The sequence below is a fragment of the Macaca mulatta genome, chromosome 20, assembly GCF_049350105.2.
Source record: "Macaca mulatta isolate MMU2019108-1 chromosome 20, T2T-MMU8v2.0, whole genome shotgun sequence".
NCBI lineage: Eukaryota > Metazoa > Chordata > Mammalia > Primates > Cercopithecidae > Macaca > Macaca mulatta.
Window position 1 is genome coordinate 64,944,454 of NC_133425.1, and position 26,259 is coordinate 64,970,712.

Here is a 26,259-nt window from a genome sequence, read left to right on the forward strand (position 1 = left end):
CAAAAAAAGTGTATAACCAGGAAGTACTAGTCCTGCTTTCTGTGTCTGTCCCAATTTTTAAAGGAAGCTCACTGCACTTCTCAATTGTCACCCCTGCCCCTAGCCCTGATCCATGGCCTCTAACCCAAGAATGAGCCAAGAACCAGCTGCTCTAGAGATGTCAGCAGCAAAATCCTGCCCAAGGCTGTTAAAATGTGTGGGCACTCATTTACACTCGTGCTGTCATTAAACACTTCCTTGAGCAGGGACGATTCTGTCCTGTTTCATTTCCATAAGCAAACTGGCGTCCAAGGCCACAAGCCCTCTGTAAAAATAAGAACTCGGCACAAATGGCCAATCACACGCTTACCTGCATTTTTAAAGACAGCTTTCAGATATTTAGGGGCTACATTATTACCAAACCTTGGCTTTGGGAGATTATACAGGTCAGAGGAACTCGTGTCTATTGCAGACGAATGCAGTTACCCCACCTTCCTCCATACAGAATTGTCAGGAAACGTCCACTCCTTTGGGGGTGATTTTTCTCCTCAAGTTGTAAACAACATTCCGTTCATAGCTGATTTCAGGGCAAACATTTCTGACATCTTCCTCCAGCTCAGTCTGCCATGCCTTGGCAGTCCAGTTTCCTGTCATATGCAAGCCATCCAAGTTGATGCGAAGTAAGATGTGCCCAGGTCAAAGTGGAAGTGTGTGCGTCTTGGTATCCGAAATCCTCAGCCCCAGTAGCAAAGCTTTAGTCATTCACCTCCATCCAATAGACGTTTGTGAATGTCCTGCTGTCCATTTTGTCAATAAACAGGCAGCCCTGCAGGTGGTCCATCTCGTGCTGGACGATGCGGGCTGCCCACCCGCTCGCCTGCCACGCCACCTGTTCTCCATTGGGGTCCAGCCCTGCAAAGCAAGTTACAGCCCTGGTGAGTGGGAACAGCTGAACTGCATCATCCCCAACCTCCTCACCCCTGCACCTGGCTGTTCCCACTGACAAGAGGCAACAGCAGACGGCAAATGTAGACAGCAGCTCCTCTCCTAACTGGAAAACGTGCCTCACATCGGCCCATTACCAAGTGTTCAACCTGGTTCCCAACTCTGGTAATTAGGTTATGGAGCTCACTGTAGAGCTGAGATGAGAAATCATCTTCCTACGGTGCGACCCTTCCGAACACTCCTCCCGTTTCTGAGGTATCCGTGGGCTCTCAACTCCTAACAGACGTTCTGCAGCTTAAGACCCCACTGTTTTTCTGACCCTCTTCAACCGACGAGCTTGCTCTGCAGGAACAATCACCCCGACCCCAGCAGAGCCCGCATTCCGCGAGACATCCTGTGGTACCACGCGGGGAATGGCTTAGCCCCCCGGGCTGGGCCAGGCTGGGGGGCCAATCCCCACTTCTCCAACTCCACCGTGGCGGATCTAACTAGCGCCGAAGAGAGTGTTTGCTTCAGAAAGCAAGGGAGCAAAAAGACGCCAGGCTGTCAAGAATTAGGAGACTCCTCCTCGCCCCTGCGTCCTATCTGAGCGGGCTCTGCCCCACAAGAGCTTCTACCCGTCCTGAGACCTGTACGCTCCCGCGTCCCACTTCGTTCCTGCGGGAGGTACGGCAGATGAACCGCGACCACTTCCGCGCTCTCGCCAGAGTTGGGCGGAAAAGACTCGCGCGCTGCTCCAGCCGCCCCGGCCCCGCCGCCCGCACCTGAGATCTGCACCGCCTGGAAGCGGGGCACGCAGGCCAGGAAGCCGGCGACGCTCTCGCAGCCCTCGGGGAAGGTGACCAGACGGCTGTCCAGCACCCGCAGGCTGGGGTTCACGAACACGCGCAGGGGGATGGGCTCCATCTGTCGAAGCGCGCGCTGGCGCGGCGGGCACTCGCGACACAGCGCCTCGGGCAGCTCCAGCGCCAGCACCTGCAGCGGCACCCCCAGCTGCGGCGCGCTTAGGCCCACGCAGCGCCGCCGCCGCATCACCTGGACCAGCCGCTGCGTCAGCCGCTGCAGCTCGGGCCCACCCAGCTGCGCCCGCTCTACTGGGGCCGCCACGCCGCGCAGCACCGGGTCCCCGACCTGGCACACGTGCGGGAACGGCGGTTCGGGAGGACCCAGTACCAGGCACCTCAGGTGGCGCCAGTAGGAGCGCCGGAGCGCAGGGCACTCGACGCCGTCCGGGGCGGCCGTGGAGCTGCAGGCCCGGGTACCGACGGCTGCCGCCCCTGCCCACGGCACTGCCGCCCAGACCGGCCCCAGGCTCAGCGCGCCCCACAGCCGGACCATGGCGGCCCCTGCAGCAGTAACCCGGCCCGCCCCTTCCGGCCGCAGCACAGGGCACGCCGGGAAGCGCCGTCAGCCAGCGCACAGCAAGGAAGCGGCTGGATCCCCCACTTCCTGCCCAGACCTGGAGTGAGCACCGCCCCCTTCCGCTCTCCTGCCGGGAGCGTCTTCCTCCCTCCCGAGCCCGCCCTGGGCCTTCCAGGGCGACGCAACCTTGTCCCCCAGCCCCGCGCCGGGTACCGCACGCACCGCGTTCTGGAGGCTGGGGACGCCGGCTAGGGCCCCACGCTGGGCGGTTCCGCGTCCACCTCCTCTCGCCCTCCCTCCGGGCAGGCTGGGCCCGCGGAATCCAGGCGTGGCTCCTCGGAGGGAGGCTCTGGTGCTGGAGCTGTGAGCTCAGGCCCCAGCGCCTGGTCATCCAGGGTGAAGAGCGTCTCTCTCTTTGGCAGGATAAAGGCGAGGGGCTCTTGAATGGCGCCGATGTTCACATGCCCGAGGTTTCCATACTTGGAGAGCTGAGTGGGAGGAATGCCTGCCCCAGACGTGGGGAAAGCAAAATGGAAAAAAGTTATTAATAAAATTCAATATAGAAGTTTAAGGAGAAAAAACAGAAGCAATTACTTTTTTTTTGAGACAGCCTCGCTCCGTCGCCCAGGCTGGAGTGCATGGCATGATCGCTGCTCACTGCAACCTCTGCCTCCCAGGTTCAAGCAGGTCTCATGCCTCAGCCTCCGTGGTAGCTGGGATCACAGGCGCCTGCCACCAAGCCAGGCTAATATTTGTATTTTTAGTAGAGACGGGGTTTTACTATGTTGGCCAGGCTGGTCTCAAACTCCCGACCTCAGGTGATCCATCCGCCTCGGCCTCCCAAAGTGCTGGGATTACAGGCATGAACCACTGCGCCCAGTCATCAATTACTGTATTTCAATACAGCAAAAACCACCTTTGTCATAGGGAACAGGAAGCTATACTGTGAAGCAGAAGGTAATGGAGCAGCACTGTTGGGCGCCTGCAGCAGGAATCCAGACCTCAGGGAGCCCCAGGGGAAAAGTGGAGGGCAGCCAGGCTTTGCAGGTGTGATGCACTGACCCATTGCCCTTTGGGAAGCTGCGCTTCAACCAAACCCTTCTCCCATCACAAGGGGACAAGGACGTGAAAGTGAATTGGAAAAAAGACTTTAGGACGGGCGCGATGGCTCACACCTGTAATCCCAGCACTTAGGGAGGCAGAGGCAGGCAGATCACAAGTCAAGATATCGAGACCATCCTGGCCAACGTGGTGAAACCTCGTCTCTACTAAAATACAAAAATTAGCTGGGCGTGGTGGTGCGAGCCTGTAGTCTCAGCTACTCGGGAGGCTGAGGCAGGAGAATTGCTTGAACCTGGGAGGTGGAAGTTGCAGTGAGCCAAGACTGTGCCACTGCACTCCAGCCTGGCAACAGAGCGAGACTCCACCTCAAAAAAAAAAAAAAAAAAAGACTTTAAAAACCCTTTCTCTAGACATTTCACATAAATGGAATCATACGTATGTGGTTCTTTTGTGACTGGCTTCTTCCACTTAGCCAGATACAGCCATATAATGTATGATTCCATTTTTATGAAATGTCCACAAAAAGCAAATATATGGCAACAGAAAGTAGGTTGCCAGGGGCTAAGGATGCTGTCGAGGAATGACTACAAATGTGCATGAAGGATCTTTTTGGAGTGATGGAAATATTCTAAAATTGGATTCATATTTACTAAACACTGACTTACACAAATGGGTGAATTATTTAGTATGTGAATTACACATCAGTAAGGCAGTTTACAAAATTTTCTTTCTTACCTAAAGTCTGTGCTATCTGAGCTGGTGGAAAAAGGACTTGGAGACAGCGATTTAAATACGGAACAAGGTCTTCCAGAAAGACAGTGCAGAACTGGACGAAGAGCTCTTGCTCCCCTCTGCTGAAGGCAGTCTCTTCAGCGCGATGGAAGGCCAGGATTATTTTAGTTACCTAAGAGACAAGGGCACCATCAATCACTGGGACAGCCTATCACCACTGAGACAGCAGTGCGTGAAACTAGGCAAAAAAAAGGTATACCCCCCCCTCAAGTTTTCTTGAACAAACTAATTTAACAGTACATTATTTTACTGTCTCATTTAAACTCAAAATTATGGTCATTCTCCACAATTGTGTCACTTTATTAATGTGAAGTTCAGACCCAACTTGTTACATTATGGGTGTAGTTTCCAGTTCTAGTGGAGGAGTGTCATAAAACTATAGAGAATACATGGTTTTGGTTTTTTTTTTTTTTTCAGAGACACAATTTTGCTCTGTCACCTATGCTGGAGTGCAGTGGCACCATCGTAGCTCACTGTAGCTTCAAACTCCTGGGCTCAAGGAATACTCCCACCGTAGCCTCCCAAGTAGCTGGGGCTGCAGGCATGCACCATCACGCCTGGCTAAGTTTTAAAATTTTGTGTAGAGACAGGGTCTTGTTTTGTTGCCCAGGCTGGTCTAGAGCTCCTGGCTTCAAGAGATCCTCCTGCTTCAGCCTCCCAAAGTGTTGGCATTTCAGGTGTGAGCCACTGCGCTTGGCCCAATACATGGTTCTTAACTTCCATAGAGGACCAACCAGAACTGTGCTGGATCCAGGAAAATGAAGCAAAACTATATGAGGTTTCCGCTAAGGCCCCTGAGGTTCCAGAAAGCTAGAACCACTGGAAAACTAGAAGAAAACAGCTAGGAAAGAGAGGTTTCAAAACCAACAGAGCAGCCTAGCTGACACTACAGACATGTGGCATAGCGACAGGGTAAGAACACAGACTCTGGTGCTGGACTTCCTGGGTTCAAGTGACTCACACCTGTAATCTCACACTTTGAGGGGCTGAAGCAGGAGGATCACTTGAGTCCAGGAGTTTGAGACCAGCCTAGGCAACATAGGGAGACACTCTCTCTCCATAAAATAAAACACATTAAAAAAAAATATGCTAAAGGTGAAGGGTTTTGCAGATGTAATTAAAGTCCCTAATCATCTGACTTAATCAAATGAATCTTTTGAAAGGAGGTACCTAAAAGAAGAGACTCAAGCAAGAGAGAAGCTCTCCTGCTGGCTTTGAGGAAGCAAACAGCCATGTTGTCAGTTGCCTATGGAGTAGACAGCCTCTAGGAGCTAAAGCTTCAGTTCTGCAATTGCAAGGAACTGACCCCTGCCAACTTGAATGAGTCTGAAATGGAGCCCCAACCTCCAGATGAGACCATAGGCCAGCCAACACCTTGATGGCAACCCTGTAAGACCCTGAGCAGAGAGGACCCAGTTGTGCTGAGACTGGACTCCTGACCCACCAAAACTGGGAAGTAATAAATGTGTTGCTGGAAGCTAAGTTTCTAGGAATTTGTTACACAGCACTAGAAAGCTAATACGTGCATTACTGAATTGTTACTATAGGCAAGTCACTTCATGGACTATCCTAGGTCCCATGAAGGGCAACTGGCCAGAGCTTTTCAACCAGGAGAACCTCCAACACCACACTAAACCTCTCCATGTCAGCAGACACCACTGTCAAATAGACGGGTTTATTACAAAAATCTGGCCACCCATTACCAGAGAAGGCCCAGAGTAGCCGAAAACCAACAGAATGTGCTCACCTTGGCAAGGGCATCTTCCAAGGCCCCAGTCACATCCTGCGCCAGGGCCACAGGGCAGCAGAGGCGCAGATCATTGAAGGCGACCAGAATATTGTTGAGGAAGCAGGCGAGGGGTGGGAAATCTAGGAGCACCATGGGTGGCTGCAGCGTCCCTGGCTGGGTGGCTGGCACAACAGTAGGCATGTTACTGGTGCCCAGGATGGCTGGAGCTGAGATGAGTGTGTAGGAGTTCATTTCTTCCTGGAATTTCTCCACTGTTTCCTGAATTGCTTTCTGGAAAGTGCTGATGGCCATCCGCTGGAAAACAGGAGCCAACTGACCGCGGAAATCAGCTCCCACCCGGCTGAAGGACAGCCCAAAGTACATGCACTGGCCCAGCAGAGAGTCCAGGCGGCCGCCTATGCCCCGGTAAAGGTCGGTCTCCAGCACCTGCAGGAACTGTGAGACTTTCTGTAGCACCCAGCCATGGAAGATGGCACTCTCATTCACGGTGTGCTCACCCACGGCAGGGGGCAGCAGTGGGTCCTCATCTGAGAAGATGGCACGGTACTGGGTGATGATATCAAAGAGATGGACACGGCAGGCCTCGATGGTTTTTGTGATATGGAAATAGGGATCATCATTAGGAATGGCAGTCAGGATGGACCGGAGCCAAGCATCTCGGGCCTGAAGAAACTTCACCCTCAACTCAGCCTCAGTGAAGACATCCATGCGCCGCAGGTAGCCAATGACACGGAGGCAGGCGGGGAGCTGGATGTTGGTCCTCAGTTGCTGGATCAGCTGGCTCAGCATCAGCTGCATGGACTGGCGCACTTCGTTCACGATGCCCTGACAATACATAGAGTCACACTGTGCTGGGAAGGATGCTCTCTAGAACCCACTCCCCTAACCCTGAAGACTGCAGACCAACATTCCCATGGCTTTCCTGAAATATGAAGTAATTTCCTAAAGCTGATGCCTGTAGGTTCACCAACAAAGATCAGGTTAACTCTCTTGCTTAAAAAGCTTAAAACCTGGCCAGGTGCAGTGGCTCACACCTGTAATTCCAGCACCGTGGGCAGGCGGATCACTTGAGGTCAGGAGTTTGAGACCAGTCTGGCCAACATGGTGAAACCCCGTCTCTACTAAAAATACAAAAAGTAAGGCCGGGCGTGGTGACTCAAGCCTGTAATCCCAGCACTTTGGGAGGCCGAGGCGGGCGGATCACGAGGTCAGGAGATTGAGACCATCCTGGCTAACATGGTGAAACCCCGTCTCTACTAAAAAAATACAAAAAAACTAGCTGGGCGAGGTGGCGGGCGCCTGTAGTCCCAGCTACTCAGGAGGCTGAGGCAGGAGAATGGCGTAAACCAGGGAGGGGGAGCTTGCAGTGAGCCGAGATCCAGCCACTGCACTCCAGCCTGGGCGACACAGTGAGACTCCGTCTCAAAAAAAATAAAATAAAATAAAATAAAAATACAAAAAGTAGGTGGGTGTGGTGGCGCAGGCCTGTAATCCCAGTTACTCGGGAGGCAGAGGCAAGAGAATCACCTGAACCTGGGAGATAAATGTTGGTTGCAGCGAGCCGAGGTCACGCCACTGCACTCCAGCCTGGGCGACAGAGCAACTCTGTCTCAAAAAAAAAAAAAAAAAGCTTAAAACCCTCCAGTGACTTCCCACTGCAATCGAGAAAATTCCAACCACTCATTGGGACTTATACTGGTGGCCTTACCTGGTTCTCCATCTTCACCTGCTTCCTTATGCTCTCCCACTGCTACAATCCATTAACTCTGGCTGCCTCTGTATCCCTTAAATACCTCAATTTCTGCCCACTTCAGCCCTCTCCACTTGTTCTTCGCACTTTCTGGTTTGCTCTCTCCTCAGATCTTTGTGGGCTGGCTCCTTCTTCTCACTTAGGTCTCAGCTTAAGTGTTACCTCCCCAGAAGAGTCTGTCTTGATCACCCTACCTAAAGAAACCTACCCTAGACTCCCTCTACCCCATTCCCCATTTTGTTTTTTTAATCAGACACCACTATCTGAAATGATATCATTTATTTCTTTGTCAATTATCAGACTTCCCATTAGCACATAAGCTGCATGAGAGCCAGGACCACTTTATTCACAATGTATCCCCAGCATATAGAGCAGTGCTTGGCACGTGATTAATATGTATTTTGAATAAATGAATGTTTTCAGAAACTGATATGAAACATGCAAGGGTTTCTACCTAAAGCTTCAGTCCTGACCACAGAATAAATGATTATAAGAACATTACTTTGAGTCCTCTCTGGGTAAGTTGGCTACCTGGATGACAGGGATGGAAGAGTATTTCCTCTCCAGTCGGCGTACATAGGCTGCAAGCTCCAGGGCCTCTTCATAATAACTGTTCCGGACACAGGTGTCCATGAGCTGAGGAATCTCCAGTATTTCTAAAATTTCTGTGTGCCGGTTTAGGGTCAGACTATTCATCCGACGGTTGGAGCTGATCTCCTCGGCTTCCTTCACAAAGTTCCTAGTAATAATCAGGAGAATGTTGGTCCTTCACTGCTCTGTACCAAAACCTTAGCTACAGTTACCAAGCACCTGCTATGAACATTGGGCTGGATGATCTATCTGATTTATTCCTCACACCCCACCTATAAGGTAAGCATTATTACAATTGAGGAAATTTTTAATCCCAGAGAGGTTAAGCAACTTGTCCAAAAACATACAATTAATAAATCTAATAGACAGAAATCCAGATATGCCACTGGCTGGCTGTGGCAAGGTACTTGGCCTCTCTGAACCTATTTCCTCATTGGTAAAACAGTATATAGGGCCGGGCGCGGTGGCTCATGCCTGTAATCCCAGCACTTTGGGAGGCCGAGACAGGCGGATCACTTGAGGCCAGGGGTTCAAGTAAAACCCCATCTCTACTAAAAATACAAAAAATTAGCCAGGCGTGGTGGCGCATGCCTGTTGTCCCAGCTACTCGGGAAGCTGAGTAGGAGAATCACTTGAACCCAGGAGGTGGAGGTTGCAGTGAACAGAGATGGCGCCCCTGTACTCCAGCCTGGCCAACAGAGCAAGACTCCATCTCGGGGAAAAAAAAAAAAAGTACATAGGACCCTCCTCACAAGGATGTAAGAAATGAGATGATGCGTGGGAAGCATTTAACACAGAACTTGAAACAGAGCAAATGCATCAGAGTAAAAATAGTAAAAGACACAGAGTTAAATATTTAACAATAGCTATCATTATTTTCATAATGAAGCACTAACTAGCCTAGAATCTACCACCTTTCCCCATATTCCCTCAGGTCTTCATCTTCTCCTGTGCTAATGTTCAACCATAGCTCCTGCCACAGTCTACTTTCAACACTTCTCTATATTTGCAGAGACCTGCTTTATCAAGTCCCTTGTCTACTCTGGAGCATGGAAGGGTGCAAAAGCTGCTGTCAGATATCCGAAGGCTTAAAAGAAAAATTAAACTTTAATCATGAAAGGCTGGAAGGCAGAACTAAGGATAATGGACTGAGGATCTATGGAGACAGAATATGACTCACAAAGGACTTTTTTTTTTTTTGAGACGGAGTCTTGCTCTGTCACCAGGCTGCAGTGCTCTGGCATGCACCATCTTGGCTCACTGCAACCTCCGCCTCCCAGGTTCAAGTAATTCTCCTGCCTCAGCCTCCCAAGTAGCTGGGATTACAAGTGCTTGCCACCACACCCAGCTAATTGTTTTATTTTTAGTAGAGATGGGGTTTCAGCATGTTGGCCAGGATGGCCTCGATCTCTTGACCTCGTGATCCGCCTGCCTTGGCCTCTCAAAGTGCTGGGATTACAGGCATGAGCCAAAGCACCCGGGCTTTTTTTCTTTTTTTAAGACAGAGTTTCACTCTGTCACCCAGTCTGGAATGCAGTGGCACAATCACAGCCCACTGCATCCTCGACCTCCCAAACTGGAGTGCGGTGGCACAATCGGGCCCAACTGACCCTCCCACCTCAACCTCCTGTATAGCTGGGACTACAGGCGCACGCCACCACGCCCAGCTAATTTTTTATTGTGTAGAGACAGGGTTTTGCTATGTTGGTCAGGCTGCTCTCGAACTCCTGGGCTCAAGTCTCAGGCTCCCAAAGTGCTGGGATTACAGGCTGAGCCACCGCATCCAGACGTCCAAAAGGAGAGGCGTTTTGATATCTGATGCCCTCAAATGGGAGGATTTCCTTGTCGACTTCCCGTCAATGGAAGTTTTGAAGCAGATGACCTCTGGTCCAAGCTTTCGTATAAAATAAGTATACAGGCCGGGCGCGGTGGCTCAAGCCTGTAATCCCAGCACTTTGGGAGGCCGAGACGGGCGGATCACGAGGTCAGGAGATCGAGACCATCCTGGCTAACACAATGAAACCCCGTCTCTACTAAAAATACAAAAAAATTAGCCGGGCGAGGTGGCGGGCGCCTGTAGTCCCAGCTACTCGGGAGGCTGAGGCAGGAGAATGGCGTAAACCCGGGAGGCGGAGCTTGCAGTGAGCCGAGATAGCGCCACTGCACTCCAGCCTGGGCGACAGAGCGAGACTCCGTCTCAAAAAAAATAAAATAAAATAAAATAAAATAAAATAAAATAAAATAAGTATACAAATGTACACATATATTCAGCTCACACCTATAATGTTAACTATGTCAGACCCGATAATAAGAGCTTTGCATGAATCCTTTTTCTTTAGTGCCCACAACAGCCCTTCGAGGGAGGGATATGCTCCTGGGTCATCAGTTCTGAATTCGCAACCTCCTAGCTGTGTCCTTAGACATCACTAATCTCTGTCTTGACTTGCTCATATGTAAAATGAAAATAACAGGGCTGGGTGCGGCGGCTCACGCCTGTAATCCCAGCGCTTTGGGAGGCCGAGGCGGGCAGATCACGAGGTCAAAAGATGGAGACCATCCTGGCCAACATGCTGAAACCCCGTCTCTACTAAAAATACAAAAAAATTTAGCTGGGCGTGGTGGCGCACCCCTGTGGTCCCTGCTACTCAGGAGGCTGAGGCAGGAGAATCGCTTGAATCCGGGAGGCGGAAGTAGGTTGCAGCGAGCCGAGATCTCGCCACTGCACTCCAACCTGGCGACAGGGCGAGACTCCGTCTCAAAAAAGAAAAAAAAAGGGGGGGGATAACAGTACCTACCTCGAAGGCTGTTGTGAGGTTTAAATGGATTAATAAGGCGCTCAGCAGAGAGCCTGGAACGTGGTAAACGCTTTATAAGTGTTAGTTATTTCTACCATCGTAAACGTCAGCTTTTACAGTTAAAAACCTTTAGCGCCAGGCGCGTCGCACCTGCAGCTCTGCTGGAAGCTGGGCAAGCGGTCGAGCAGGCGGCCGAGCGATGCCTCCACGTCGCCAAAGAGGCGGTGGATGCGCTCGGTGCACTCGGCGCCGCGGATGAAGGTCTTGTAGTTGGCGAAGGCCAAGTCGCGTGTCTGCTGCAGCAGCTGCGCCCGCTCCTCCGCCAGGCGCTCCGGCTCGCGCCGCAGCCGCTCCAGCCCCGAGCCGCTCAACTCCCGGAGGTAGCGGCCCACATCGGGCCGCTCGCGCCACTGGGCCTCGGGGAAGCGGTCCCGGAACAGCGACGCCAGGAGCCCTTCATCCTCCACCTCGCCGAGAGCCGCTGCCGTGGCCCTGGCCGTGGCCGAGGCCGTGGCTGACGATGGGGAAGTCGCCGCGGTAGCCATCTTCCCCGCAACAACGTCACTTCCCCTCCGGACCACCGGGGGCGCTGACTCCGAATTTAGGACAGGAAGAAACAGGACCATTTCCGGTCTCTATCTTTTCTCATCCAGTCGGCTTGCTTTCCCCGGCGGTCGTCCAGACTATTGGGCGCTGGCGAGAGGAACTATTGGTACGGGGCTAGAGAGGAAGGCTTCGGGGTTGCCGGGGAGCAGCAAGCGGCCGACTTCCGTTTCCGCTTACGGAGGCACGAGGATCCGGTGTTCCAACCCACGGAGAAAATGCGGCCTTTGACTGAAGAAGAGACCCGTGTCATGTTTGAGAAGATCGCGAAATAGTAGGAGCGCGCGGGGCGGAGGCGGGAGTGTGTGGGTGTGGTGGCTAGGGGTGGAGTGGGGGCGCGGTGCCTAGACCGGTCCGTTCGGGCGCGGTCTCCAGTCCTCTTTTTGCCCTCAGTATCGGGGAGAATCTTCAGCTGCTGGTGGACCGGCCCGATGGCACCTACTGTTTCCGTCTGCACAACGACCGGGTGTACTATGTGAGGTGAGGCGGGGCCGGGCAGGCAGCATGGACCCAGGGGAGGGGAGACCTGGGTCCCACCAGCCTCCTTCATCCGCAGCGGTGCTCCCCTATTACCCTTTTAGTGAGAAGATTATGAAGCTGGCCGCTAATATCTCCGGGGACAAGCTGGTGTCGCTGGGGACCTGCTTTGGAAAATTCACTAAAACCCACAAGTTTCGGTTGCACGTCACAGCCCTGGATTACCTTGCACCTTATGCCAAGGTTTGTGGGGTGGTTTCCAATTCTGCCACGGGCGATGAAGTCAAGGATTAGGCAGATTGTCCGGCAGCTTTTCTCCCACAGAGTTCCTGATAGTGTGCTTGGAGGAGTGTCAGCACATGGAGATGTGCAGAGGTCTTGCATCTTGGGCATGGTCAGGGCTATGGGATAGGAGTGCTGTGGGGCTGTGTAGTGTTAGTTTTCTCCAGCAAAGTAGAAAAGCCTAGGCAGACCCAGCTAGAGATCAGAAAGCAAGTTAGTGGCAGCAGTGAAGACACCGGGGTCCAGAAAAAGAGCTGTTAACCTGGCCATGGAAGATGATCCCTGTAGAGTTGAGAAAATAACTTTTTGCATTTCTTTTTTTAAATTCCTTTTTCTTTCTTGCTCTTTTTTTTTCTTTTCATTTCTCTCTCTCTTTTTCTTCCTGACAGTTTCACTCTGTCGCCCAGGCTAGAGTGCAGTGGTGCGATCTCACTGCAGCCTCCGCCTTCCAGGTTCCAGCGATTTTTGTGCCTCAGCCTTCTGAGTAGCTGGGGTTACAGGTGTGTGCCACCACACCTGGCTGATTTTTGTGTGTGTTTTTAGTAGACACAGTGTTTCGCCGTGTTGGCCAGGCCGGTCTCGAACTCCTGGCCTCAAGTGATCCACCTGCCTCGGCTTCCCAAAGTGCTGGGATTACAAACGTGAGCCACTGCGCTGGGCAACTTCCTGCATTTCTGTTCAGGAGATGGACAGTTTGAGGAAAACATGAGTCTCTTTCTGTTTACCCTAAAATTATTTCAGAAAATTATTCACAGATCCAGCAGCTGGTTTGTCTGCATGGATAGAAATAGTAACGTTTTTGTGTCTCTTGGATTTTAATTCTCTTACAGTATAAAGTGTGGATAAAGCCTGGTGCAGAGCAGTCATTCCTGTATGGGAACCATGTGTTGAAATCTGGTCTGGGTCGAATCACTGAAAATACTTCTCAGTACCAGGGCGTGGTGGTGTACTCCATGGCAGACATCCCTTTGGTGAGTAGAGATGGCAGCTCTTACAGAACTCAAGTACTCTTTTATTCAAGAAGGATATGTTTTCAATCTGGGTGATTGAGAGAATAAATTCGCAGCACCTTTTGAATCCCAGAAAGACCAGAACTGTATTTTTTCTGTCTTTGTTATTTCCAGCCCTCAATATGGGTATATTGAATGACTTCAGTGAGTTAATGTCTCTTCTTTTGAATCCCAGGGTTTTGGGGTGGCAGCAAAATCTACACAAGACTGCAGAAAAGTAGACCCCATGGCGATTGTGGTATTTCATCAGGCAGACGTTGGGGAATATGTGCGGCATGAAGAGACGTTGACTTAAAACGAAGTCACTGCAAGGACAGGCGGCTGTGTGGAAGGGCCGAGCTTTGTTTCCTGTGTTTGTGTGGACTCCACCATCATCTTGAATTTTGTCAACACTCTGACCTCTTCAGGGACTTCTTATTTACTGTACTCTCTATCATTGACAAATGCAGCCTGGATTCTTATTATATACAGAGAGAGCTCAAAAATGGGGTTTCAGATCTTTGTGTTTGTGATGAAATAGAATACTCTGTTTCATATTTGAATCAGAGGGCTTCTTGTTCTGAGAAATAGGTTCAAAATCATTGGAACTAGGAACAAGAATAGCTTATTGTTATCTGTGATAACACTTTGTTTTCTAAACTCATGATAAGAACACAGGGATTGGCCGGGCGCGGTCGCTCACGCCTGTAATCCCAGCACTTTGGGAGGCCGAGACGGGTGGATCACGAGGTCAGGAGATCGAGACCATCCTGGCTAACACGGTGAAACCCCGTCTCTACTAAAAAAAAAAAATACAAAAATTAGCCAGGCGCGGTGGCGGGCGCCTGTAGTCCCAGCTATACTGGAGGCTGAGGCAGGAGAATGGCTTGAACCCGGGAGGCGGAGCTTGCAGTGAGCCGAGATCGCGCCACTGCACTCCAGCCTGGGCGACAGGGTGAGACTCCGTCTCAAAAAAAAAAAAAAAAAAAAAAGAACAGGGATTGTCTTTTTTATTAATATGCAAGATAGATATTTCCATAACAGAATAATAAACCACATGTGGGGTTTTAAAAATGAAATTTGTCTAAAATAATAAGAGCAATTCAGCTATTTTTCTATACGGTAATTGGTGTGTGGTATGGAAGAAAAATGTATTCAAACCCTACTACTGCCACCTACCAGCTGTATGGCCTTGAATGAGTCATTCAGCTTTAATAAGGTTCGTTTTCTTCTGTTTAAAAAGATACAAAACTTAAAAAATAGCTTTGGCCATCTACCTGAGAATTAGAAATTCTGATTTTTGGAATTAGAAATCATGATTGTAGGCTGGGCACAGTGGCTCACGCCTGTAATCCCAGCACTTTGGGAGGCCAAGGTGGATGGATCACTTGAGGTCAGGAGTTTGAGACCAGCCTGGCCAACATGGTGAAACCCCATCTCTACTAAATATAAAAAAATTAGCCAGGTGTGGTGGCACATGGCTGTGGTCCTAGCTACTTGGGAGGCTGAGGCAGGAGAATGGCTTGAACCGGGGAAGCAGAGGTTGCAGTGAGCTGAGATGGTGCCATCGCATTCCAGCCTGGGTGACGGAGTGAGACTCCGTCTGATTGTAAAGCATCTAGTACGGTGTACAGTGCCTGGGAAATGATAGGTGTGGAATAAATGGTAAGAATTATTTTTATATTATATATATATTATGTATTCCTGTTATTAAGTGTAGAGTTTTATGAGTATAATTTGATTATATTACCTTCTTTTTTACAAGCTGTTTTCTCAGTATTTTTCTTGGATGGGATGATCCTAAGCTGGAATTTTTTTTCATCACTATGATTTTATAAAACATAATTTTTTCTATGAACCTTTACTTACTTGACTGGATTGAACTAAAAGCACTGATCAAAGACCGCGACATAAAAATTCAGTCCCTTTGTCCTCCCCGTGCCTCCCAAAGTTATTTTAAGATCATTAGAATATTTCTTTAGTAACATTTTATAGACAAAAAATGTTGGCCGGGCGCGGTGGCTCAAGCCTGTAATCCCAGCACTTTAGGAGGCCGAGACGGGCGGATCACGAGGTCAGGAGATCTAGACCATCCTGGCTAACACGGTGAAACCCCGTCTCTACTAAAAAATACAAAAAACTAGCCGGGCGAGGTGGCGGGCGCCTGTAGTCCCAGCTACTTAGGAGGCTGAGGCAGGAGAATGGCGTAAACCCGGGAGGCGGAGCTTGCAGTGAGCTGAGATCCGGCCACTGCACTCCAGCTCAGGTGACAGAGCGAGACTCCGTCTCAAAAAAAAAAAAAAAAAAAAAAATGTAAAGACTTCCTGTATTGCAAAACCAAACTATTTCTTTAATGAATATACTGCTTATTTTAAGTTCCAAAGGTAAAGTCTTTAAGAATAAAACATTACCGACTCCTGCTTTTATATGTAAGCAAACTTGATTGTGGCCTTTTTCAACTCGTCTTCCTTCTAAGATTTTCTGTTAGCCTCTAAGTAGACTCAGTGAAGGCTAAGGGACTGCTATATGATGAACAGTATTTTGATGCATACATTTAATACTTCTTCAGAACTTTTTCATTATTATTTTATTGCCATTTTGCTTTTTTAGATGTGTACAGCAGACTAAAACATTAATGAGATAGATTGATTTTTTTCCCATAACATTACAAAGCTGATTTCGACTAAGCCCCAGAAGAAAAGAGCCAGGGTGCTATAGTCACCTTAGCTTAGCATCTTGGCTTCTTTGTGTCTGTAGTTGTTGGAACATTGAAGAGACGCTTCAAGAAATACAGTTGCAGGATTCCAGAAAGAATAATAACGAGGCTCTGGGCTGTCGACCACCAGTTCACGTAGTTATAGTTTGAATGGGTAAGGAAAAAGTCAGCCATTTTCCTCATCCGGGCAAAGTTGTAGTATCGCCACATGTGAAAGATATTGTTCTGCACCTTTTGTGTGCTGTCCTATGAGAGAAAATTTTAAAAGGGATTCTTCCAAACCCCCATCTAGCCTCACCTGGGTGCTCACCAGCACTAACCTACCTGGAAGTCAAATAATTTACCCATACAATTTTAAGATGTACAATACTATTACAGTTGTTGATAAATGTTGTGTGTGCTATGTATGAAATATGATCTGGACTTGAGTTTGCAATTTTTGTTTTTGTTTCTTGAGACAGGGTCTCACTTGTTTGCCCAGGCGGGAGTACAGTGGCGCAGTCACAGCTCACTGCAGCCTCAACCTTCTGCGCTGAAGCGATCTTCCCACCTCGGCCTCCCTAGTAGCTGGGACTACAGGCACGTGCCACCACATCTGACTAATTTTTGTATTTTTTTGTTTTGTTTTGTAGAGACAGGGTTTTGCCATGTTGCCCAGGCTCATCTTGAACTCCTGGGCTCAAGAGATCCACCCACACTGGCCTCCCAAAGTGTTGGGGTTACAGACATGAGCCACTGCCCCGGCCTTTTCTTTTGTTTTATTTTTAAATAATGGAAAACTTCAGTTCTCAAACTAGAGAGCTCTTCCAGAGGACCTCTAGATCTAGATGTACTCAGCATGTTGTTACCATTCCAGGTGATGTTTTATATTCTCTGTATATGGTAGAAGACAGCCTGTGGACTTTAAGGCCAGATGGTAAATATTTTTGGCTTTGCAGGCCCTTGTGACTGCTGAACTCTGCCACTGTAGTACAAAAGCAGCCACAGACAATATGTAATTGTCAAATGAGCATGGCTGTGTTTCAAGAAAACTTACATTTACAAAAACAGGCAGTGAGTTTTTGTGCATTTAGGAGAGACTAAGAAAGTGAAAAGTGGGCCATGCGCAGTGGCTCACGCCTGTAATCCCAACACTTTGGGAGGCCGAGGTGGGCGGGTTACCTGAGGTCAGGCGTTTGAGATCAGCCTGGCCAACATGGTGAAACCCCGTCTCTACTAAAAATACAAAAATTAGCCAGGTGTGGTGGCACATGCCTGTAATTCCAGCTACTCCGGAGGCTGAGGCAGGAGAATTGTTTGAGCTCGGGAGGCAGAGGTTGCAGTGAGCCGAGATCGTGCCACTGTACTCCAGCCTGGGCGGCAGAGCGAGACTCTGTCTCAAAAAAATAAAAAAGAAAAAAAAGAAAAGAAAGTGAAGAATAGCTGGGCGCAGTGGCTCATTCCTGTAATCTTAGCACTTTGGGAGGCCAAGTTGGGCAATCACCTGAAGTCAGGAGTTCAAGACCAGCCTGGCCAACATGGTGAGACCCCCATCTCCACTAAAAATTCAAAAATTAGCCAGGTGTGGTGGCACCCGCCTATAATCCCAACTACTTGGGAGACTGAGGCATGAGAATCACTTGAACCCGGGAGATGGAGTTTGCAGTGAGCCAAAATTGTGCCACTGCACTCCAGCCTGGGTGACAAAGCAAGACTGTGTCTCAATAAATAAATACATAAATAAATAAAAATATAAAAATTAGCTGGGCATTGTGGCACACACCTGTAGTCCCAGCTACTCAGGAGGTCGAGGCAGGAGAATCACTTGAACCTGGGAGGCAGAGGTTGCAGTGAGCCAAGATCACGCCACTGCACTCCAGCCTGGGCGACAGAGCGAGACTCCGTCTCAAAAGAGAAAAAAGAAAGTGAAAAGACATTGCCAGAATGGGAGAAAATATCTGCAACTCACGTATCTTAGAAGGGATTTGTATCCAGAATATATAAATAAAATTCAACGATAAAAAGACAATTCAGGCAGGACGCAGTGGCTCACACCTGTATTCCCAGCACTTTGGGAGGCTGAGCTGGGCAGATCACAAGGTCAAGAGTTCAAGACCAGCCTGACCAACATGGTGAAACCCCGTCTCTACTAAAAATACAAAAATTAGCTGGGCGTGGTGGCACGCGGCTGTAATGCCACCTACTCAGGAGGTTGAGGCAGGAGAATCACTTGAACCCTGGAGGCAGAGGTTGCAGCAAGCTGAGATTGTACCATTGCACTCCAGCCTAGACAAGAGCGAAACTCCGTCTCAAAAAATGACAATAAAAATAAGCCAGTCACAAAACCCCATGTACTGTGTGATTCCATTTAAATAAAGCGTATAGAGGCCAGCCGCAGTGGCTCAAATTGTTGATTAATCTCGACACAGTAGCTCAAAATGCTGAGTAATCTCAGCACTTTGGCAAGCTGAGGTGGGAGGATTGCTTGAGCGCAGGAGATTGAGGCTGCAGTGAGCTGTGATCAAGCCACTGCACACTGCAGCCTGGACAACAAGAGTAAGACCCTGTCTCAGAAATTAAGTACAGAGTAGGTAAATCTATAGAGACAGTAGAACAGTGATAGGCAGGCCTGGGGTAATAGAACGGAGAATGACTAATGGGTAGTGGGATTTTTGGGGGTGGGTGGGTGATAAACTTCCGGATTAGATGCTAATAGTTGCACAGCCTTGGGAATATACTAAAAAACCACGGACATACACTTTAAGATGGTGTAAAAATTATATCTCAATTTAAAGAAAAACAGGCAATGGGCCAGATTTGGCCTGTGAGCCATACATAGTTTGCCAACCCTTGGTATAAAATGAAGGTGGAATTTCAAGAGCTTCAAGTCATAATGTATTTTATTTTATTTTGAGACAGACTCGTTCTATCCGAGGCTGGAGTGCAGTGGCACGATCCCGGCTCACTGCAACCTCTGCCTTCCGGGGTTTAAGCGATTCTCCAGCCTCAACCTTCCGAGTAGCTGGGATTACGAGTGCCCACCACCATGCCCGGCTAATTTTTGTATTTTTAGTAGAGACGGGGTTTCACCATGTTGGCCAGGCTGGTTTCAAACTCCTGACCTCAAGTGATCCACCCGCCTCGGCCTCCCAAAGTGCTGGGATTATAGGCGTGAGCCATCACGCCCAGTCAAGTCATAGTTTATTAAGAGATTCACATCCCCTTGCCTGTTTGGTTTCTACCTAAATGAAGTCATCTTCCCTCTGAAGTTAAAATCAGTTTCCACAGATGTTTCTCTTCCACAAAACACTTCCTTACCTCTATTGCATCCAGAATATCGTTCAGTTGTTTTCTTTCCTTCTGTTTGTGATCAGTCTCAGGCCCCTCATAGAAGACTCCAAAGTTGAGGTACACTTGCACAGAACCAAAGTGATTATGCTGATTATTTAGACAAAGCTGATAAAAACCTGTAGGAATTCTTAGATCATTACCAAGTCTTTGGTCTCCTCCCCTTTGTTAAGGATTCTCTGGAGGTATCTGTCCTCTAGTTTTGGAATTCTACAGCACCTTCTTTTTACTTAGAAAGTACAAAGATCCCGTTTTTGACACGGAAGACATGGACCTTATGTTAAACTCATACTAAATATTACTTATTGTATGGCCAAATTTTAGTAACTAGTCCTTTCCATACTGGATAGTGGCAAACAACATTTTCTCTTTTTCAACATGTAATTCCCACATCTTGTATTAAGGAACTCCTGCTCAACAGATTGAGTTAAGAGCATGGGTGTTTGCCTGGTCCTTTTATACCATTAGAGCTAGGGACACCATCTTGAAATTAGGAAAGAAAAAAATAATTGGATGCATAGTGCATGAAAGCAGCTCTCCTGGAGTGATTGCCTCTAAGACGTCTGTGCATTGACTCATGGTGTGGGATATCTGTTGGGGCTGGTGTTGCTTCCCTTTGTGTGTGCAGGGGGTGGAGAGGACCGGTGGAAGATGCGGTGAGGTGGGATTAGAAAGGTGTGGCAGTGTTTGAAAGTCAGAATGATTGGAAGGCACTACTGGCATGTAGGGGCCAAAGATGTTCAAGATCTTTTTTTTTTTTTTTTTTTGAAACAAGAGTCTCTCTCTGTCGCCCAGGCTGGAGTGCAATGGCGTGCTCTTGGGCCACTGCAGCCTCTGCCTCCCCAGTTCAAGCGATTCTCTTGCCTCAGCCTCCTGGGTAGCTGGGATTACAGGTGGCCTGCCACCACGCTCAGCTAATTTTTGTATTTTTAGTAGAGACGGGGTTTCACCATATTGAGCAGGCTGGTCGCGAACTGCTGACCTCAGGTGATCCGCCCACCTTGGCCTCCCAAAGTGCTGGGATTACAGGTATGAGCCACCACGCCCAGCCTGTTCAAGATCTTTTAACACTGATACATATCCTGTGCTTTATAGTGAAGGACTGTCTGATGCCCCTGTTGAGAAAATGTCTTTTTTAGTGCAGCTGGCTAGTAAAGAGGGCAGTTAAGACACTGGTGCTGTCCAAAGTGGGACAGGCTTGACCTGGCTGGAGGAGTGCTTTGTTGTGGAGTGTGGATATCTTACATGGATATCATGCATTTTCTTTTGTTCTGAGTCTGCTTTTAGTAACTGACTCAAATATTCTGATGACTGGAAAGAAATACTTCCCTGTAATACATTTGTTAATTGGAATTTGTATTATAAATGGGTCTCTGTTTTTTGGTCACTTTCCCAGAATCTGATCGACTGGAGATAACGAGATAAAATTGAGCTGCTGAACCCTAGAGTTAGAAGGCTTACCTGGAGTGTTGTCCCCAAATTGTCAGTGGACTGCCACTTGGCATCCTTGGAGGTCAGCAGTCTCCAGGAACACTGGTTTTTGGTGTTAAAGGCTGAATTTTTTTCCTACTGTTTAAACATCTTTGTATACTTCCTCATTATTTCTCTAATTTCATAGAACCCTATGATTATTATAATAGCCATGGTAATGAGAACAGACCTGTCTCTTGGGTAGAGAAGTTAATCTGGCCCCGAACATCCTGGGAGGTGTCTATGAGAAATCCCTGTGGGTTATGTGCCGTGGCAGCAACATGCCGGTCATGTGACATCCCCACCGTCCGCTGAACCTGCCAAGACACATTAAGTAGGCAGCAGAACCCCTGCTACATCACGAGGAAGCCAGCTGAGTGGTAAGACTGACATCCCACAGTCATCAGCACAGTGGTCTCTGTCTGGGGTGGGACTGCCCAACCTGCTGCTGGGGTTTGGAACTGATTGGAGGATTCTGAGGTGTCACAGTGATGGTGTTAAGGGGAGGAGGCACAGCATAGCTGAACGTCTGCAATGTAGGAAACAGTACAGCAGGACAAAGAACTGCCCAGAATGCCAACAGCACCCGTGTGAAGAAGACATGTCTTGCTCGGACCACACAGTTGGTGTGGATCGGTTAAAATGTATGATTCTGGGCCGAGCGCAGTGGCTCATGCCTATAATCCCAGCACTTTGGGAGGCCGAGGCAGGCAGATCACAAGGTCAGGAGTTTGAGACCAGCCTGGCTAACATGGTGAAACCCTGTCTTTACTTAAAAAATACAAAAATTAGTCAGGCATGGTGGCGTGCGCCTGTAATCCCAGCTACTTTGAAGGCTGAGGCAGGGGAATTGCTTGAACCTGGGAGGCGGGAGTTGCGGTGAGTGGAGATCATGCCACTGCACTCCAGCCTGAGCAACAGAGCAAGACTCTGTCTTTAAAAAAAAAAAGTATGATTCTGGCTGTAGAATTTCCTTTTTTCTTTTTTCGAGACAGAGTCTTGCCCTGTCACCCAGGCTAGAGTGCAGTGGCGCCATCTCGGCTCACCGCAACCCCCATCTCCCGAGTGCAAGTGATTCTCCTGCCTCAGCCACCCAAGTAGCTGGGATTACAGGCACATGCCACCAAGCCCAGCTAATTTTTGTATTTTTAGTAGAGATGGGGTTTTACCATATTGGCCAGGGTGGTCTCGAACTCCTGACCTCAGGTGGTCCGCCTGCCTCAGCTTCCCAAAGTGCTGGGATGACAGGTGTGAGCCACCGCACCCGACCGGGCTGTAGAGTTCTTGAATGAACTTGCTAGGTGGTTGAGCTCCCTGATGATGTCCCAGATTTGGGCATTTGCTGCTTGGCAGTGCACACCTACAGCAAGCACTCCATGGACACTCACTCCCAAGCTAGATCTTGATTAGCCTAGGCCACAGTGAGCTTAGTAGTGGCTGCTGTTCTAATAGAAATTCAAAGGTAAGAAAAGTCTCTGATAAGTTTATTTAAAATAAATGTTGTTACAGTGGAATGGAGTAAGATCAACAAAGTCTATTACTGTGTAAACAAAAATTAGAAAGTTAACAGATTTCTAAGATAAAGAACAAACAAAATGAACAACCTCTAACTTTCATATTGAGTTCACCATCCTGGGACAGCATGGTATAAGACCATAGTATGGATAAAAGTACTTGACCTTTGAATAGGTAACTTGAAAACACTTACCGTCCTAAAAAAAAAAAAAGGATTAACTGGCTGAATACAGAAAACTTGAGCTAGTGAATCTCTGATTTGCCAGAATTGCTCCTAAAGGCAGCAGAGCCTTCACTCCCCCACCCCCATAAACTGAAGCAGCTTTCTTTGAAATCTCTGGATCAGTCTCCAAAGCACTATTATCCATTTTGTTTTAATATGTTAAAAGTGTATTCTCTCTCCTCTCATCCCCAAATCCGAGTACATGTAATGATTACCTCTTCAGGGAGAGGCACCCCGTCTGCCCAATGGCTTTGAGCATGGCCCCTGATGTGAGAACCAAACCATATGTTTTAGCTCCTGTTGATGATTATTCACCCAGCTGGAGTTTCCCTCTAACTGCAGGTCCATTTCATTAACAGGTGGGGAATCACAGCATAATAAAGACAACCAGACCTTGTTTTGGCCTAAAACCTGACCCACTTTATGAGTAAAGGAGGAAAAAAAAAGCCCCCAGTATGGCCAGTCACCCACATACCTCGTAACTGAAATAGAAGTATCCAGTCTGGTGGGCAAATTGCCAAAAGCATTCCGTGCCTCCTGGAGGGATCATGATGGCAAAGTCATGTCGATCAGCTCCACGGAAGAGTGGCTGGTCCCCAGAGCCACTTAGAGGTTCTGTCTTCTGGCTCCTGGCAGACGTCACTAGATTCAGAATGACCAGCCCAGCCCCAAAGAGCAAGGGGGACATGCTGCTTTCTGGAGCCCCCTCTGCAGATGAACTGCTCGCAGCCCAGGGGAATCAAGTCGTTCAGACAACCGCTGGGCTAATGATTAACTCCACAAGTCACATTTAGGCCCATTTCAGGGCCACACATAGATATTCATAATAGAACTGCCATGATACTCCTGTGTTTGGCTCGCAGGAGGAAGTTTTGCTTTCACCTCAAAAACTCAGTGGCTTACCAAACCTACTTCATGGGTGCTACATAGGTCTACCACCTCAGAACAGGTCTCTCCACCCCTCCTTAGGGCTGTCATTTTTTAGTTCCTGCTTCTTGGGGATATAATACTGGGTAAGTTTACAACTTTCTAAATACACGGACAACAAGTTGGCTGGGGAGACTCTTCTCTTACATCAAATTGCTCCTATAAACACATGGGGCAACACTTCTCTCTGCCCAGTGCTGCAGCTCAGAGCAAATCACAGCATATGTGTGCAAAGATGTAAGTGGCTGAATACAGTGCCAGGATGGTGCTCAGACCCCTCCACTGACAGTGCTCGTCCTGATCCCTTCCACCTAACAGTCACCTAAAGCTATCCAAACCCACCGAAAGACGATTATATTATCCAAAGCCTCAATCTTTCCTTTTTTTTTTTTTTCTGAGACAGAGTGTAGCTTTGTCACCCAGGCTGGAGTGCAGTGGCACGATCTCTACTCGCTACAACCTCCACCTCCCAGGTTCAAGCAAGTCTCCTGCCTCAGCCTCTGGAGTAGCTGGAAGTACAGGTGCCTGCCACCATGCCTGGCTAATTTTTGAAATTTTAGTAGAGACGGGGTTTTTTCACGTTGGCCAGGCTGGTCTCGAACTCCCAAGTAATTTGCCCGCCTCAGCCTCCCAGAGTGCTGGGATTACAGGCATGAGCCACCACGCCCGGCCTTGATCTTTCATTCAGGTCTTCTTCAGCACCCATGGGGGGAAAAAGCTATCCAGAACCCACTTAAAGACAATTGTATTATTCACATCCTTAATCTTTATTCTTTTATTGATGATTTCAACACCCACCTCCTTTATGGCAGGCACTGAGCTAAGATTTACCTGCATCTTATTTTATTCTCACAATAGTCCTGTAAGGGAGGTATTGTGAGCTCTGGCATTAGAGATGAGGACACAGACATTCAGAGATTCCAGTGATGGCTCACCGTCCCACAAGCACACCCGGCAGAGCTGGGTCCCCGGTGGGGGCTCATGCTCTTAACCACCAAGCAGGACAGTGTTTCTCATCCTCAAGCTGTCAGTCTCTGAGTTCTGACACTGCCTAAACAGCTTTTAGTCATAATCTATATTTTTTGCTTCCTTGAGATGGCATCACTCTGTCTTCCAGGCTGGAGTGTAGTGGCACAGACACTGCAGCCTCACCCTCTTGAGCTCAAACGATCCTCCCACCTCAGCCTCCTGAGTAGCTGGACCCACAGGAGTGCACCACCACACCTGGCTGATTTTTGTATTGTTTGTAGAGACAAGGTTTTGCCATGTTGCCTAGGTTGGTCTCAAACTCCTGGGCTCAAGTGATCCCCATGCCTTGGCCTCCCAAAGTGCTAGGATTACAGGTGTGAGCCACTGCGTCTAGCCTTGGTCATAATCTTGAAAAACAAAAAACAAAACAGCATCAACACCTTCCAGCAATTATTTGCATTGACTCAAAGTGTCACAAGCTAATTAAGCAGAAAACAGACTCTATATGTGTGGTTCAGTTCTAGCAAAGGCCAGATGACATCCCAGCACTCTGGGAGCACAGTGGCTCTGTGGCAGTCTCGCCCAAGTGACGGGTAGAAGAGTCTGGGAACTTCTATCAGCACACGTGGCACAGGCACCCCCCACCCGAGTCGCACCACCATCACAGTCCTAGCACTGGTCATGTCATAAGCAGTGACTTGGTTTCGGCGAAACAATCTTCAGTTCATAGTAAGTTTCATAGTTCTACAGAAGCTGTAAGCATAGTTTTATCTTTGTACACATTTCAGTAACTATAATAAAAACAACACTGAATTACGTGAAAAAATATTAACGAACATAGGCATTCTCAAGTTTAAGAAACACTGATACCGGGCACAGTGGCTCTCGCCTGTAATCCCAGCACTCTGGGAGGCCGAGGCGGGCAGATCACAAGGTCAGGAGATCGAGACCATCCTGGCTAACACGGTGAAACCCCATCTCCATTAAAAATAGAAAAAATTAGCCGGGCTTGGTGGCGGGCGCCTGTAGTCCCAGCTACTTGGGAGGCTGAGCCAGGAGAATGGTGTGAATCTGGGAGGCAGAGCTTGCAGTGAGCCAAGATCGCGCAACTGCACTCCAGCCTGGGTGACAGAGTGAGACTCCATTTCAAAAAAAATAAAAAACAAAATGAAATAAAGAAACACTGATTAGGATCTTTTCTTTCCCTAAATGCATCAGTTTCACTCTTCTACCTGGAGAGCACCATTGAATCACATGAGAGTTAAGGGGAGAAAAGCTTCTGGATTCTAATCCGGTTCAGAGGGAGACCAAACCAGCGGCAGGCAGAAGGCAGCTGGCCCAAAAGGAACTCAAGTTCTCAACTTCTCCCTGTGGTTTCAGTTGGGGTTGGTTGATAGAAGAACAATAGGTACTAAACCCCAAAATGCAGTTAATAGGTAATGAAGCTGTATGAAGATTCCCACTTATAACTAATGGATGAATTTTTTTTTTAATTTTTTTGAGATGGAGTCTCACTCTATCGCCCAGGCTGGAGTGCAGTGGTGCAATTTTGGCTCACAGCAACCTCCACCTCCCGAATTCAAGCGATTTTCCTGCCTCAGCCTCCCAGGTAGCTGGGACTACAGGCGCCTGCCACCATGCCCGGCTAATTTTGTATTTTTTACATTTTTAAATTTTAAATTTTTTTTTTTTTTTTTGAGGAGTTTCACTCTTTTTGCTCAGGCTGGAGTGCAAT

At 48.6% G+C, this 26,259-nt stretch overlaps 3 protein-coding genes across 9 annotated transcripts; 1 reads left to right on the forward strand and 2 right to left on the reverse strand.

Annotated features, from left to right (window-relative positions):
- Positions 1-332: 332 nt before the first annotated feature.
- PDF (peptide deformylase, mitochondrial) lies at positions 333-11,586 on the reverse strand. 5 transcript variants are annotated; one of them, XM_077983260.1, is made up of 6 exons: positions 11,177-11,586; positions 8,172-8,379; positions 5,888-6,715; positions 4,084-4,252; positions 2,615-2,791; positions 333-891 (listed from the first exon to the last, which is right to left on the reverse strand). In XM_077983260.1, the coding sequence occupies exons 1-6, from the start codon at positions 11,569-11,571 to the stop codon at positions 734-736; spliced, it is 1,935 nt and encodes a 644-aa protein (XP_077839386.1). In that variant the 5' UTR covers positions 11,572-11,586; the 3' UTR covers positions 333-733.
- Positions 11,587-11,790: 204 nt separating this feature from the next.
- Positions 11,791-15,810, forward strand: NIP7 (nucleolar pre-rRNA processing protein NIP7). 2 transcript variants are annotated; one of them, XM_015126493.3, is made up of 5 exons: positions 11,791-11,903; positions 12,023-12,109; positions 12,211-12,349; positions 13,219-13,359; positions 13,574-15,810. In XM_015126493.3, exons 1-5 carry the CDS (start codon positions 11,848-11,850, stop codon positions 13,691-13,693), a joined length of 543 nt encoding a protein of 180 aa, XP_014981979.1. In that variant the 5' UTR covers positions 11,791-11,847; the 3' UTR covers positions 13,694-15,810. The 2 variants fall into 2 exon arrangements, with proteins under 2 accessions (XP_014981979.1, XP_077840593.1); XM_077984467.1 differs by lacking the exon at positions 13,219-13,359 and having other exon boundaries at positions 13,574-14,198.
- A 135-nt stretch (positions 15,811-15,945) lies between these two features.
- TMED6 (transmembrane p24 trafficking protein 6) lies at positions 15,946-23,404 on the reverse strand. 2 transcript variants are annotated; one of them, XM_028840634.2, is made up of 4 exons: positions 23,104-23,404; positions 21,081-21,207; positions 19,391-19,485; positions 15,946-16,339 (listed from the first exon to the last, which is right to left on the reverse strand). In XM_028840634.2, the coding sequence occupies exons 1-4, from the start codon at positions 23,314-23,316 to the stop codon at positions 16,106-16,108; spliced, it is 669 nt and encodes a 222-aa protein (XP_028696467.1). In that variant the 5' UTR covers positions 23,317-23,404; the 3' UTR covers positions 15,946-16,105. The 2 variants fall into 2 exon arrangements, with proteins under 2 accessions (XP_028696467.1, XP_001100588.1); XM_001100588.5 differs by having other exon boundaries at positions 19,391-19,539; positions 23,104-23,394.
- Between the last annotated feature and the right edge of the window lie 2,855 nt (positions 23,405-26,259).